Raw genomic sequence first — 16,418 nt, forward strand, 5'->3', positions numbered from 1 at the left:
AAAACCTGTAAAGATGATTAGTCCAATGGCTTCATTTATACTTTGAGCCACAGATGTGGTGCTTTGTTATAGCCAGGATATCAAAAGCAGAATGTAAGTTACATCTGTACTGTTTGCCTGCTAAGAAGACCATATCAACTGCTCCCAGTTTTAGGAAAACTGCAAGGGCAAGAACAGTGTCTATCAAAAGGGTAAATCATACTGTACCTGTCCACACTAAGGGCACAGAGGTTAAGGACTGTGATTCCCACCGATGCCTTCTGTATAAAGGGCAGGAATTTGCAAAGAAACTGTCCAAATTCAGAATCTCCAAAGGGCCACTTCTGAGCAAGGAGCTAAAGAGAAGATATAAAATAATCAGAATATGTGTAACTTACCAAGTATGTAACCACTGTAATTATTTCTTTTCTTAGCCACAGCCATTGTTACCTTGAATTCTCCATAGCTCAAGCATATCCTTAGTACCATGAATCCAAGAAGAAATTGCTACTATAGAAGCATAAGAGGGTGAAAGTTTAAACTTAGGTGTTGACCTTGTACAGTTTGAGTCCTAACTTGTATTGTTAAAACATTTTTATTATTGTGCTTCAGCCACTAGTACTGAATAATGAAAATCTAACTCAAGCCTGTCATAAACAGTTGCACTTATCATAGCCCAGAACCAAGCAGTACAAGCATAACTCACAGTTTATAATGAAATACTTCAGAGCCAAATTCTCATGCTGCACACAAGTAGATTCTTGTCATTGTAAATGTACCACTATGTAACTCATGACAGTATTCACTGCTAGATCCTTGAATGTGTGGAGAAAATATTGTACATACATAATTTGTTCCACATTATTTTTTAAAGGACTAGCATCACATGTACATCCAGCCTGTAGTACAAGGCAACAGAAAAGCATCCATTTAGGAAAGACATGAGTGGCTGGGTTTAGGTTAGTATACCCAGGGAGGCATTTATATAAAAAATATGAACGCGTTTATAGGTTAGTATACCCAGGGAGGCATTTATATGACAAATATGAATGCGTTGATTCATGTGAATAGTTGTGAATGATTAGCATGTAAACAGTAGTCTTTACATCTGTAACTGTTAAAGCTTTGAACAAGTATACATTCAAAATACAGGATACCAAATTATGAAGGATAGTAAAATCTCAAATGACTGCAGAGTCACAGAAGGTCTCCCTTTACAGATTAAATTCAGTGTAAATAAAATGTAATAAGTGAAAAATTAAGACCATACAAAATACTGAGCTCTAATTTTTCTGATTCCACTCAAGAAAAGGATCTCACAGTCACTGTGATTAGTTCTTTTGAAGAAGAGGGAAGAGTCACTCTTGCACTACTGCTTTTTTAATCTTCCCATGTCTCTGCTACTGAGATTTTAAAAGGTGTAGGATACTGAGTAAGACATAAAACGAGTTCTTTGTGTAAGAAATGCCAGCAGTTCTTACGCTCTTATCAACTTCTGTTGAAGTGGTTGTGCAATTTAAAGCATTAGATTTTAAATTAAAGTATCAAGTTTTTAAGCCAGATACGTAACTGGTGGATGTAACTAGGATGCCAAAACATCCACTAGGATGTTTTGTCCACATTTTTAAAGGTAGTAATAGTAATTGTGGATATTTAATCTGGATTATTTGGAAAAATGTCTGGCAATCTGGATAATTCATCGAAACATAGAATGGTTTGGGTTGAAAGGAACCTTAACGATCATGTAGTTCCAGCCCCCCTGCTATTGGCAGTGACACCTTTCACTACAGCAGGTTGCTCAAAGCCCATCCAAGCTGGCCTTGAACACTGCCAGGGATGGGGCAGCCACAACTTCTCTGGGCAACCTGTGCCAGTGTCTTACCACCCTCATAGTGAAGAATTTTTTCTTAATATCTAATCTAAATCTTCCCTCTTTCAGAATAAAACCATTACCCCTTGTCCTATCACTACATGCACTTGTAAATAATTAACTAATTAGTACTACTGTGCAGTCATTAGATTTATATTAAGTCTTACTGAACAAAGGCTAGAACACAGAATATTTTGATGGTACTGTTTAAATTTGGGAATGTTTTTATTTGCTTCAAAGACAGCAAATTATACACTATGGAATAACAAATATAAGCTAAACCTAAGCTTCTGAAAGCTTCACGAAAACCTAATTTGGGTGAATTTTTGAAGATGGTCAGATGCAGACCTGGCACTGTTTTATGGAACTAAAATAGATTTAAACTTCACAACAGTTTTATTTTCAAGTGCATGAGATGTAGGTATATTGGTGGCACAACAAGCGTTTCCAATAGATACAGTGTGTGTGATGTGCCACACACACAGGGGCTGTCCCTGGACAAGAGCACAAAATGGAAGAGAGAACAAGGAATAATACTTTCATATGCACAGATGTTCAAGGACTGGTGCCACCACATTCTGCATTCAAGAATTAGTTGTGTTCTTTCAAGGATAAATACAACCTATGAATCATATATTTTTAACATTTTTTCAGTTAAAACTGCACAAGGATTATATTGTTTGGAATATGATTAAATCAATAGAATTTTGAATTGTTATTTTCAGAGTTTACTTTCTTGCAGACCAGTTCTGCCAGGCCATCTTCTTATTTGGGCAGATTCTTTGCTTATAACCAGTTCACGTTTTGGAAGTTATCTATCTTTGCAGTTACAAGGACCAGAGAATTTTTTTAACAGAAGCTTGGGCTGTGGAACACACTCATCTAGTAAGAGTGGGTGGATTCTGCTGCAGAATTAGAAAAACAAATTTTGGTTGTAGCTCAGGACTGCAGTATTCAAAGTAAACATTTCGTATTTAAATTACTGTTAAATTGAAACATACTAATAAACCCTACCTTTAACAATATAGATATTAACTATGTGGAGTTTAAATTCACATCTATCTTTATCTCAGTTAAAGTAGGAGTTATCTTTCTGTTTTTTCACACATAAGTTTTTCAGAGCACTTTGCTGTAGAGTACAGGATGTTTATCACTGAATGCCAGATTTGTAGGAATTCATCTTCTCTTTATAGTCAGTCCTGGTCTCACTTTTTCACCTCTTTTTCATAATCATTCTTCATAATTCTAAATTACGTATGCTTTTTTCCCCCCCAGATAATACCTCAAAAGTGCTGGAAGCAGCTATGTACCACATGTTGCCTGTCTCTCTCTGGGACCATATTCATATTATCATTTGGTTACTTGCATTTCAAGACAGATTTTAGCAATTCATAGCTTTCAACCAATGGGGTGTTAATGCTGTGAAGCATTAAATATGAAAGGCATTATGTTAGGCATTATATGTTTTTACTGAATTATTTTTTCTCTTCAGCTGAATATTAAAATGAGATTTCTCTACATAAGATATGGGATTAATCCAAGTTTGTCTTCTATTTCTTGAGAGTGTTAGAATATCACATAAATGTGGTTTCATTTGCTCTTCTTCTGTTACTATATGTTGCTGTGTGTTTTCTGGCACGCTGAGAACTCTTGCCTTCTTGAGGGAGAGCTGAGTATCTTGTTTACCATCAATACCACAGCAGAAAAATATGTCATCACCTTTGCAATGGTATTTCAGTTTAGGACAATCATATTTGGTGAAACCAAGTCCCCCTTGTGCCAGAAGGCTGGAGAATTAATGGATCACTAGGATTGGTGATTTAACTATTGTAAGTACCTTCAATAACAAAGGTAATGAGATTATATCTGCCAGCTGTTGGTTAGTTCCTCTGATTTTATCTGTATTTATAGGCTGAATGAAATACACTGAAAGCTCCCAGAAGAATTGGTTTCTAGATAGATATTTGCATGGCATATTTTTGCCTCTTGCCTAAAACTCTTGCATGAGACTTTAGATTATGTCAGGGCTGTAGAAAAAAACATTGAAAAAAGAAGAGGCAATCTGAATCCATTGTAATTCTCCAACCAGTTGTAGTCACGTGGAATTTCAGCTCCAGACTCTTGCCTTGGGTAAAATCAGAATAGTTTTCAGGCACCACTGAGTGAAGGCTACGTTATAAATGGCATTGACAGGGAAAACAGGCCTTAGCAGAATTTGGTCAATCCCCTGTGCCAACCAGTGTCCTAAAAGTGATTTATTGTCATAGATCATGCTTGAAAAGGCAATGGAAAGATAGCCACCTGTTCAGTTATGTGCACTGGCTGTGGCTGTAGCATACACCGAGCAATAGAAACACACACTTTGTCGTGACAGTGAAACTCTGTTACTACAAGGCAAATATTAGCTTTAAAACCAGAAGTGTTGTACTTGAAAAAGGTTCACTAACTCATTACTCCTCACACAGAAGCTTTATCATGGTTACAGTGTGTGTACATCTTCCTCACACCCCAGGAAGCTCTCCTTTTTTAAGATTAAAAGTATTTTATTCCTTTTGTTTCTTACACTTTTCCACTAATTGAAGTAACATCAGTACCAAATCATTAGACATTCTTTTCAAGTTGATTTTAATCAAAATCACTGGGATTATAATTAAGTTATTTGATTTTTAAGATTAACTTTGCAGTCATTTCCATGGGTATACTCTATTATCATTCCACATCAGTTATGCAGTCATTACTTCCCCTTGGATCAGGTGCCAGTGTTTTCTTCAGTAGGCATTTTTAGTTGGCAATTTTTTTTAGTACAGAAACTTCAGACGGAGATCAGACATGTATTTTGTATTTTAAAAATGGGCCGAGGAATTTAATTTAGTTAGTCCTGATTTTCTTAGATACAATATAAGAACTGGGACTACTGGCTCTGCTCTTCCAGTGCTTTTGCATATTATAGTGTCCAAATAAAATGAGTATAATATTTTAGCAGATTACATTTTCTCTCAAGGCACAAGGATAGGAAGAATCAGGCTGATTACCCCAACTTGATCTCAGTTGTGCTTTTGCAAACCCACTCACAAAATCTTTGAGGTTTCAAAATAAAACATATGGCAAAAGAAATGCATTTTTCTCTTTGTGCAGTTTGCAACTTGGGAGTATTTCATATAGCTTAGCTGTGGTGCAGTTCCCGAGTGAGGAAGGAGTGTAGTCAACAGCGTATTTTTACACTGAAATCAGAAAACAAGATTTCAAGGTTCTACTGTTGGTCTTAAAAATCCTCAGCAAAGTGACCAGACAGCTTTCTTGAGCATCCCCCCTTCTTTGCTGCTTTATATGGGCTCTTTGCCCTGATGCTGCAGCTTGAAGCAAACAAGACAGCAGCACTGAGAACATTCCTTTGCAATGATTTTTAAATGTCACTCCGTTGATTTTATTCTACTGCTGTTGCTATTTTCTAACCCCCATTAGTATGCTAGCTGATGTACAAAACATTAAGTCCCACTGTGCATCCCAAGCAATTTATATATAGTCTAAAAGAGAGAATGTTACAATCCAACCACGAGTATCCACCAACCAGTGCATGCTTATGTGCATCCACAGTGTTTATCTAGTACTACGCTGATACTGTCTGTTTACAGGCAGATGCTGACCCTGGAGCTCAGCTCAAAATAGATGAACTGGGTTAGGTGCTGGATATGAACCAGCTCTGACCTGTTCTAAAAAAACCACTTCGGTTCAACAACAACATGTCAGGAGGTCCTCTCTCTCTGCCACATGGAATTGAAGATGAAAGCAAAAGTCATACCTGCCCTTTCCTGCTCCGGTCATACCTAGTGCTCTAGAGCCTTTCTCTTCCTATATCTACTTCCCAGAAACTGAACTGTTTTTTGTACAGATAGTGCTTGCCCCCCAGGCCATGCCCATCTAAGAGACTCTTCCGAGTTTCATGGCATTTTAAGTGTTCAGTGGTACTGGTGGAACAATTCTGGCACAACTCTGGCAGTCAGAGTTCCTGCTTTGTCTTCAGCAGATTCTTTATTCCAGGGCTTCTGCTACACTTGTGCAATAATAGAGAAAGGGATGAAACCAACAGATTTCTGTTTGTACAAATAATGTCTAGTTGTATAACTGACCAGCAGCTCCTAACTGTGGAGTAGAAGTTACAAAACCAGTGTATTACAGACTGATTTCCTTTCCTTGCAACATAGCCCAGAATGAAAGACAAAAGAAATTCTTCTGATTTTGTCAGATCAGCACATTTTGTTGGGGTGGGTTTTTTTTTTTTTTTTTTTTTTTGGCTTTTTTTTTTAAGGCTAGTTTTCTCTAGAAGACATTGAGCTGTCTTGGTAAAGCTCTGTCTTAAGATGTGTTCTACAGTTATGTATGCCCTTGTCTGCTACAAGGCATGGGCCAAATATGGTATTTTGTTTGGAATCCAGGTGGAATCTGACCGAACACAGAGTGTCCAAGGTCTATACCACTGACCTGACTGCATTTTGAAAGTTATCTTGACAAAAGATGATGGTTCTAACTTAAGTGTTCATTCTGTCTCTGATATGTGAGACTGGGTAGTTAGGAAGAAGGGTGGATTGAGTGTCCTGTCTGTGGTATTCTTATTGTGGTTTTTCAATTCAGTGACTCAGCCGGGACCCTTCTGTCCCCATGGAACTTCATAGGATGAGAATTCACTGCCTGTTCTCAAGCCTTTCTCTTCTTCCTGCAACCCATATATCCAAGAGAGAATTGCATTACACGACAATCCTCATCCATTTCTTGCTTGGAACTGTTGCCCATCCCACATATGTAACTCAGCTGTGCTCCATGACTTCGCTGGAATGAGGGAAAGCTGTAAAGCTGAAGGGGAGAGAACGCATCCTGTCTCAGGGTATTCCTTCCCTTCCCACTGCTGGAAGTGAAAAGCCTCAGCTTTGGGAAGGACAGTGAGAAGAGGAAAGATAGAGGAAAATGAAGACCAAGGCCAACCTTTATAATGTAGGACACAAGACCAATATTAGGTATATCATCATGATATGACAGTTAGAGCTTCTGCTAACTTTGGTATCACTTGTCTTTTTCCTTATACTTAGATTCACAATACTGCCATGATAGAGAATGCACACAGGCAGCTTCTCTTCAACTGTTCTTTGCAGGAAATACATTCCTAATTTTGCTACAACCAAGACCAATCTTTTTTTCCACTTTGGGTGAATAAAAGACTGATTCTGTTTTTTTTTTGTGGAAGGAATAAAGGTTATGTGGGGATGCATGAGAACCATCAAAGTAATTTTTTCCTCTGAATTGCACTACCATGGCATTTTCTGCTATTTTGCTCATCTTGCCCAGCTGAGTAAAGGGGGAGGTAGCAGAGGGTTTCATACCATTTCATGGAACGCCTGCAGTGTTTTTCTTCTGCTTAGGCAGCTATGGAAGGGAATGTATAGTTCTCACACAAGAGAAAGTAGATTATATTTCAAAAGATCCTGAAAGGTAAGAGAATAAATGCCCTGTTTCTGAAGGAGAACATTCTATCTCAACTAACTGATTAAAAAAAAATAAATCCTAAGTTTTATGGTTTTGTTAAAACATTTATATTTATTAGAAAAATCTACTTAGTAGTAAAGCATTCCTAACAACTCTAGACATCTCCCCTGTGGTATTGTTGCGGTTTACAAAGTAGGATTAGTTTCTTTTTTTTTGTTCCATGGTGTTGGCTAACTTGCCATCCTTTTAGGTAGACTGTTTCTCAAGCTGTGCTGCTCTTCTTCAGGAAAATGAGCTGCAAGGTGTCAAGGTGTGCTTATGTGCATGGTGATTTGTTGAAAGGAATTTTTTCAATCCCAGGGCAAAATATTGCTTTTGTTATTCTTCCAGCTGTGTTGTCTTTTGTGTGTTGCTAAAAGGAGTGACAGGACTGCTAACAAGTTACTGCAGAACTGGTAAACCCTGAATATTTCCAGTCAAAACAATCCCCTGTTATCTGTAGAGTTTAGCTGACTGAAAAAGTAAGAGTGAAAATACTAAAATGTTCTATTAAACATAGAGTCTCTAGATACTCTACAGTATTACAGATCCACAGAACAGCTAGGCATGCACGAGATGTGAAACTGAAGATGAGGGAGGAGTTGCCTGTGCATTGAAAGGAACATATATGTATTTCACCCCCCGCCAAAGTACTGCCATTAGTTAACGTCAGAGTGGATCTTGAACTAAGATCTTGAATAAAAAATCTCTTCCTTAACTGTTACCTTGGTATGTACATTAAACACTTTCTGATAGGAAGCTGTATTCTGTAAACAGAGAGAACACATTCCTGATGGACTTCTCTTCCCTGTTCCATTTTGGGTAACTTCTGTCTTCAGGACTCAGCGATCAATTCCTATGCTACCTCTAGATTTATTTTGTGTATGATCACTATATGGAGACATACACCCAAGTAACATGTCATGTTCTGAGCAAGTTACGTGGATTTCTGCATCACATGGGGCTACCAACGCATTTCTTCTTGGAACAACTGGAAAGAATTCAGTGAAAGCCAGAATGCAGTTGTTAAGCTGGTGGCCGTGGTATTGCCACTGGTATTGGTACTTTGGTGAGAACTATATGCTGCACATATGAAATATTTCGCTTGTAAAGGAGGGTTTCTTTCCTAAGTACACTTAATTCTATGTGGGCTTGGCCTTATACTCCTTTGGCACCAAACTATAACTACTATGGATGTCACTTGCTCTATTAGCCTACAGGATTAGTCCCAATGTGTTTAATTATCACCCCTGCTTATGTATAATATTAATTGTGCCAGTAAATTAAATCAGATATGTCACATCATTTGAGATTAAAAAAGGGATTAGTCTAACACTTACGCATGAGCTCTGATGCTGAAAAACATGCATGACTAGAAATATCTCTGCTAAGTCTTCCTTTACTGAAGATAAAATGACTGAAGATGTTCGAATACCAGCTACCTTTTATATTTAGACTCATAAGATCCTAGGTGGATTACTCAGATTTAGATGCTGTTGCAACTAAGCATGAGTATCAGTTTACTAACAAAAAAGCTTTGTTTACTAAACAAAACATTTCTTGAGCTGTTTGAGCAATGCACACTTTTTTTTTTCTGGGTAGATGTCTTTCACTATGTACCAGTAAAATAATTAGGACAGTGTCAATTACTGACATTTAAAGAAACAGGTTGAAAAGCAGAATAAATTGTTTCATCTACTTCTTTATAAACTAATCGTTTAAGGACTTAAGCATATTAAGATGTAAGGCAATATAATTTGTCAATCCTACATAGGCCAGTTTTCAATAAATGAACCTCATTTAAACATTTTTCTCTAAATTGCATAAAAACTGAAGTGGAAACAGCTCAGGACTTCCCAATAACATAATTAAAATGGAATTTTGCCATTCCAGTGGTGGAAGCCTTCGCTTAGAATGTTTCTAGCTCCATGAGCTCAGAAAAGAGCTATGGAGAGCTTTTTCTGTGGAGAGCATCTGTTCTTGTTACTGTGCTGCTAAACTTTAGAAAGTGACAGAAACAACCCTAAGGTCTTTCCACAGCTTTACTGCAGCTAAGTCAATAGGGGTGCTATGGATGTTCTACTGCTGCCTATGTATAGCCTTAGCAAACTGCACAGTTTCTTTACATAAACCAAGTCCTCTGAAGATGTTTTTGTGCATTGCATTGAAACTTAGCTTATTAGCTACAAATACATGTGGCAGTGATGGGTAATGCAGATGATGCAGCAGCTTTCTGCTATGTGCTACACTACTTGACACTAGAAAAGGAGGTATGAAACTTATGTTTTCTTCAGTGTCTTAACCCCACATCTATAGCAGCATAAACCACAGAAGCTCTATTTCCTATTCTTCTTTTCACTGCAAAGAAGTCATTCTTACTGATTTGAAGGCTTTAGGCTTTGACATCTTGAATGTCTGAGATGGCTATGTTTTGAGTAAAGAAGAAACTATTTGGGTCCAGTGCAATAAACATGGAATTGAAAATGAAATTGTCTTACTTTGGCCTATTAAGGGTGGATTTGTAACTGGTACCCTTTCTATAAAACCCAATTTGTAATAATTTTTAATATTGATTTGGTACTACACGTGGATATAGTAGCAGTAATTAAGTGTTATGGGGCTTTAATACAGCTAGAATATCTTCAAAAGAGGCTAGTGAATATTACAATATTACTCTCATCTCAATCCATTTAACAAATTGCTAAGGGGAATCCACTATATAATTACAGTAATTGGAGGAAGTAAGTGGGGAATTTTTGAGCCTACTGTACCATGGAGAAAGGATAAAATGTCAAACACCTTCAACCATATTTTTAGCAGACATAAATGCCATAATTCCCCCTGCCCCCCCATAACAGAGTGATGGACTCAATTCTCCTAGGACCTTACATTTTCAATTGCTATAAGCTTAGAGCTGCTTCTTTCTAGGGATTTGCAAAACGGATTTGAGTATCAGTAACATAACCTACTTCTCTTTTATATCTTCTTGCTTATATTTCAGGGAAGTGATTACACCTATTTCTCATATAGAATTATAATTAAGTAGTATTACATATTTTTTCTAAAACAATGTGGCCATCCTAATACAGTACCATTGGTTACTTTAATATGCAGATCAATGCTTTTTACTCTAATTCTGATTTCAGAGCTGATTGAAATGAAGGTTTGATATATAAGGTATTCATTGTTTCACACCATTTGTTTATATAGAATACTAATACATGGTTCCACATGAGGCTGGCTCTGAAGCTAGAAGAATCTTTAAAGTTCAGAACTAAGTGTATCAAATAATTTAAAATCTAAACTTTTAAACAAAAATAAAAACACTTTAATTTCTTTCCTTAGGAGACTACCACTTCCACTTTCAAACTGTGGTATTTCCAGTGGCCGCTCTTCATAGTGTCACTCAACAAGAGAAGTTAAGTGATGCCACAGATTTTTGGATCCCTAGTGATACAAACCGGAATGCCATTTAGTAAATTTTAAAATCAACTCCTAACATAAGCACACACATTACTGAATAGTTTATATGAAAAATGGACTATAAGTAGAATTTCTTATCAGAAGTACTAGAGCTCCCTTAGAAATGCTATAAATGCTTCCCTATATCAGAACACACAGAGCCAACCTTATACAACAAGATGGTTGCATATGATAACTATAAAGTAATTTATATTGGAGGCTAATTCACTCAAAAAATTATTAAAAGATAGAATTATGGTTGTAAATGTGACTTTAATTCTGCCTTCTTACGTGTAAGAATTGACATTAATAGAAAAAATGTACTGCAAAGTAATAAAGGGAATATAAAAAATATTGTTCTTTACTTTTAACTAAACATCTAAAGAATTTTCAGAAGACCATCAAAAGACAGTTCTGAAAGGCAAAATTAATTCCAGATTTCCATTCGTCTTTTTGAAGAAGCAGCTGAGTTTTTTAAAGTCTAGGAGAAAGTGTGTAATAAAAATACATGTTCTTTCCCAAACTCAGCTCTGAAAAAAGCACATGCCATTTTTCCTTAAAATTTCTTACTAGAAATACTACAAGAAGTAAGAACACTGCCTTAGCAATTATCCATAAAGACATCAGGATAATTTACCAGGGAGTGTCGTGGTTTAGCTGAACCCAGGACAGGAAGGAAACTGTAATGCATGATGGAAGATGCAGTCCAGCTATGAGTCCAGTTTGCCAAGAGTAATGAAAACATGCAGAATCCCAATCTCATGTCCCATTAGGCATCCACACAGCTATTGAACACAGATGAATCTCACATCAGAGGCTAATCTTTCTCAATTTGTTAATCCAAAGTACTCCGCAGATACCTGCTATCTTATCAACAAACTGATTTTCCAGGTGGAATATTGAAAAGTAGAAACTCAAATTTCCATTAAATCACACGCATTATTATTAACAGTCTTTGTCCTAGTTTCAAATTCATATTATAGTAAAACCAGATAAAATTAAAAAACTTATCTATAATCTATACTACCAGAAGATCAGAACCAGGTACTGCATTTTACCACAGATAATATGCTTCTGTACAAATTTAATGTATGCACATATGCATATTTTTAATCCATTCATGAATTCAAATTTTTATAATCTTGTTTTATCAATGCCTGTGTTATAATGCAGGTCAATAGTTATGAACCTAATAGCCATATTGGTACAAAATAAGTATTTTTTCAGATCACAATTTGTTTAACTTTTAAATCCATTTTGAAGCCATGGGACAGCAGTTACTACAAAGTTATGCATTAAAATGTTTTCTTTAAAACACATGTAAATAAAAATGAAGTCTCTAGGATCTTTGAGGGCCAAAATTGTGAGGAATGTTTTTTTTTTCATTATATTACTTTGTATTTTATTTACTAACAAAAACACCTTAAGATTTACGGAGAAGACAAAGAAAAATTGTAATATCCTCTCAGCTATGCACCTCTATACAAAGTCACAGATAGAAGCATACAAATTTCTTTCTAAATTAATATCAGTGAGGTATATTAAAAACGGACTCAGTTCTGTTCATTCAAGCCTGTCCTGAAATTGTGCAAGTGAACATATATTTCATCAGAAAAAGCACTGCTTAATGGCTTTGTTTAATTAAAATAGAAAATAAAAGAACTGAGACAGGATAACTTTACACCAGCTTAAAGGATTACTGAGGATCCATTTTATACTTTGACAAAGCCAGATGAAATTTAATATTTCAAAAATATTCGGTGATATAATCAATTTTACTAACTCTGGAATAATTTTGAGAATCTGCTAGTAACGAATATTAAATTAAAACCTTAATGCTCAACTGACATAATCTCTGTCTGCAAAGTTGTAATATGAAGCCTGCAGATTACAGGGAGTATTTTCTGTAAAAACATAAATTAAGGATAGGATATTCCAAAAATAGCAACTAGTCCAATGCTGTATGTCCATCAAGGGGGAGAACAGTTTATAAAAAGTCTTCCTCTATAAATTCCTTTGCTAGCTATGGTAGCTATAATAAAGGAAGAGTTCCTGTGAAATGCCCAAGGTCAGGCTTTGGTTAAGAGCTTCATTATCTTTAAAAGGAGATACACTTTCTCTTTAGGGAGGTGAGACCTGAGAGCAACGTTTTTGTTGCAGAACAGAAAGGAGTTGTATTTTTCTTAACTGGACTGTTCATTGACAAAAGACTGCTACTTAGACAAAGAAGTAACCACAGAGGACAGTGTACTCGTAAGGAAACCGCAATCAGAATGTATTGATGTTGCATCCTACCTTGTACACAATGATAGGAATATCAATGACAATATAGATAAGGTCTCCTAGAGCCAGACTTGCTATCAGTGCATTCGGGCCATTCCTCATACACTTGTTCTGGTAAATGATCCTCAGCAGAGTTGCATTCCCAACCATTCCAACGATGAAAATAGCACAAGATACCACCGTGTTTATGTATTTAAAAGTTTCAGCAATCTTCGTCTGCTGGGAGCATTTGACAGTTTGGTTGGACACCAGGGGCTGTCTGGTGGTGAGGAGTATGCTGGATTCAATCACTGAGAAAGTGGAAAGGTGGTGTCCCAAGTCACTCCGATTGGCAGCATATCTGTCAGAGCTGTCACTGAGGACAAATCCTGGAACCAGCAGCAGCAAGAAAACTCTTAAACACAAGGCTTCCATCCTGAAGTCCCAAAAAAGCAAGTTCAGTGAGACAGTGGGGATTCAGTGTTTCAGTGAGGTACTTTCTCACCTGAAGAGAGAATCAATATGCAAAAACAAAAAAGAAGAAAGAAACACAGAATCAATACAACAGGCAGACTAGCACACCCTGATTCTCACTTAAGAAGCATATTTGAATGTACAGTCTGCAGCATGTATGTATAAACACCTGTTTATAACTACTGAGCTACTCTGAAATCTAGACTACCCACATTAACTGTCTGACAAAAGGCAAACACAAAAACTTCCAGAAGTAATTGACAGCTTACACAAATTAGAACCCACAAAACCTGTTAGCTTGAGACAGAATTTGTATGTGAATGGGAAAAATACAGTGGATAAAAGTTCTGGTTTAAAATACAGTCTTGCAAGAAAAGTGTACCAGCAAAGATAGACCTTGGAGACTGATGAATGATATTTTACTTAAAAGTTACTGGTTTTCCTTTGAAAATGGAACAGTACTGCATTAATAATTAAAGACAGTATATTTGTTAATTTTCTGAGTATTTTGATATATACAAAGATGAGGCTTTGTATTATTTTGCTCTGACTTTATACTTACCTGGATTTCAAATGAAGACTGAAAATACATATATTTCAAATCAAATTTTGGACCAGATCCGAAGTCCCTAGATATTAGGAGGAAAACTCACAGCTTCAGGATAGAACTCTGGCCAGGAAAAGCCCTTCAAACTGTATGTGTCATTTGGTTCCTGGATATCATTGCAACTCACTAGCAAAGTTCAATACTAGCCATGGCGAATATAATGATAAATATTTAAGCTCTTTTAGAGATAAAAAATACTTGGTTTAGTATTCTAAGCAACAAGTCATAACTTTTCCAGACAGGAAAAGAAACATCACAGCATTCTGTCCTAGTAAGCCTGTGTGTATTCACCAGAGCTGGGTCCCTGCCACAGGGGGTACAGATACATCTCCAGTGGGACCAAAGAAGCCACTCAAATCCATTTCCTTCAAGCCTCAGCTTAATTTAAGATAAAAGATTATTTTACATGGCTTGTATCTGCAAAACAAGACTAAGTGCTGCCATGTTGTCAGAAGAGTAAAGTATTTATAACTTTCTGATTTCTAGGGATTCACACAAAGGATTTGGCAGATCCTTTTAAATAAATGAATCCTTGTTTCATTCCCTGTGGGGCTATTAAGTCAGAGTTTATAGCAAGAAATTTACCAGAGAAAGAATGTGGGAGACAATTTACTGATAGGACTTCTGGAGGCAGCCACAGTATAAATATTTACTACTGTTACCCTCTCCTGTTGTGTGTGGTCTGTAGAAGTGTGTGTGTACCTACATAGAGCAGCAAATGCAGTGTTAACCTGAGTGTTCCTGTCCGGCACGTAGAGTGCTCTCCCTCACAGATCAGGGACCCACACTTACAATCTGTCACACTGGTGTATTTAAGATGAGGATCTGATCAACTGTGAGTTCCTATGCACTCGATTTTAAAGTTTAATGTACTACACAGTAAATCCTTCTTTATGAAATGCCGGTTATGATGGTATCTCAGGGCAGTTAGCAACAGTTTGCATGATCTAAGTGCTTCCACTTCAGGTTCCTAAATCATATCAGAAACAACAGGCACATTTTACTGCAGCTCTTTTCAGGCAAACATTAATACTTTTATTATTTACTATGACAATGGTTTCCCAGTTCACAAATGGAAAAACTGAATTGCTAATGACTTAAATGACTTTTCCAAGTTCATACTTGTCCAAGTAAATGTGATGTAGCTAAGAACAGAACCCACAGAACTATGTTTTAGTGGTTCTATTAGTATCCTCCTTATTTAATAACATTTTCTTGTGAAAATTTGATAAATGTATCGTATGAACATGGTGGTAGCGTGGCGATCATGCAACCAGCATGCCAAGCTGGAAACAAAATGACCAGTTATCGTCTCTTCCCTCTCCCGGAAGAAACTTCTCCATAAGAAGCAAAACTGGAAAATTTCTAATATAATACTTTCTAAGGACATTTTCTTATGGATTCCTGACAGTCCTTCATTGCTCTGTGCACGTTTTCAAAGTACTTGCATTGTTACAGAACATAATATGCAAGCTGCTGGTTGTAAGAAACAGACTAGCATCTGTAATACCTTTTTGTAATAAGGCGGTCTAGTATTCTTCACATGTGATCTGAATACCTGGGTGGGTGTGAAGTTGGTGCGTTCGGGTGGAGGCCACATGCATGATCTCTGCCTGTGCCCCAGCAGCCCTGCAGAAGCAGCCGCAGAAGCAGAGGGCAAAACTCGCTCAAAACCCGCTCGGGGTATCGAGCCGGAAGAATTCCCGTGCCGAGGTTCACGAGTAGAGACCGTACTATCGGAAGTTAAACTGTTCGAGGTATTAAGGACGAGCTAAAAGGTTAACAGTGATTAATCTTCCCCAAAGCATCTGAGATGTGAGTAGGAGCAAATAAACTTAAGGAGGGCACGAAAGCACCGAGGGGAATACCGCCGGCAGGACATTTCTCCGGCTGTGAGCGCGCTTTGCTCTCGGGGTCACCGCCTCCTGTTTCTGCCTCTGTCACAAAAGAAACCATTCCCCACTTGTAACGCTATCACAGATCAATCCCAACGTGCATGGGCAAACCAGTGCTACCTTCCTGCAGCCTGTGCAGAGCGTCTGACAAGATCGAGGGAACTATTTAACTTTAATAGTTATCACTAATAGTTATCCCAAACTGCCTTATGCCTGTCTCTTGCTCTCCCACTCCCACTCAGGCATACAGAGGTGCAACCATCGTCACCTAATGGTTACGTGAATCGTTGTGGAGAAGCGCTGGGAGCGCCCCGCGGCTCCGCGCCGGGCTTTCCCTGGAAAGGGCTGAAGCCCG

At 37.3% G+C, this 16,418-nt stretch overlaps 1 protein-coding gene across 1 annotated transcript; it reads right to left on the reverse strand.

Moving 5' to 3' along the window:
- Positions 1 to 207: 207 nt before the first annotated feature.
- On the reverse strand, positions 208 to 13,522 carry LOC104405588 (endothelin-1 receptor-like; the record flags this gene model as incomplete). Its single annotated transcript, XM_010014335.1, has 2 exons — positions 13,121 to 13,522; positions 208 to 335 (listed from the first exon to the last, which is right to left on the reverse strand). Coding segments are annotated over exons 1-2 (530 nt in total), but the record flags the coding sequence as incomplete, so codon positions are not given.
- Between the last annotated feature and the right edge of the window lie 2,896 nt (positions 13,523 to 16,418).

The sequence above is a fragment of the Nestor notabilis genome, unplaced genomic scaffold (assembly GCF_000696875.1).
Source record: "Nestor notabilis isolate BGI_N333 unplaced genomic scaffold, ASM69687v1 scaffold15745, whole genome shotgun sequence".
NCBI classification, from domain to species: domain Eukaryota; kingdom Metazoa; phylum Chordata; class Aves; order Psittaciformes; family Psittacidae; genus Nestor; species Nestor notabilis.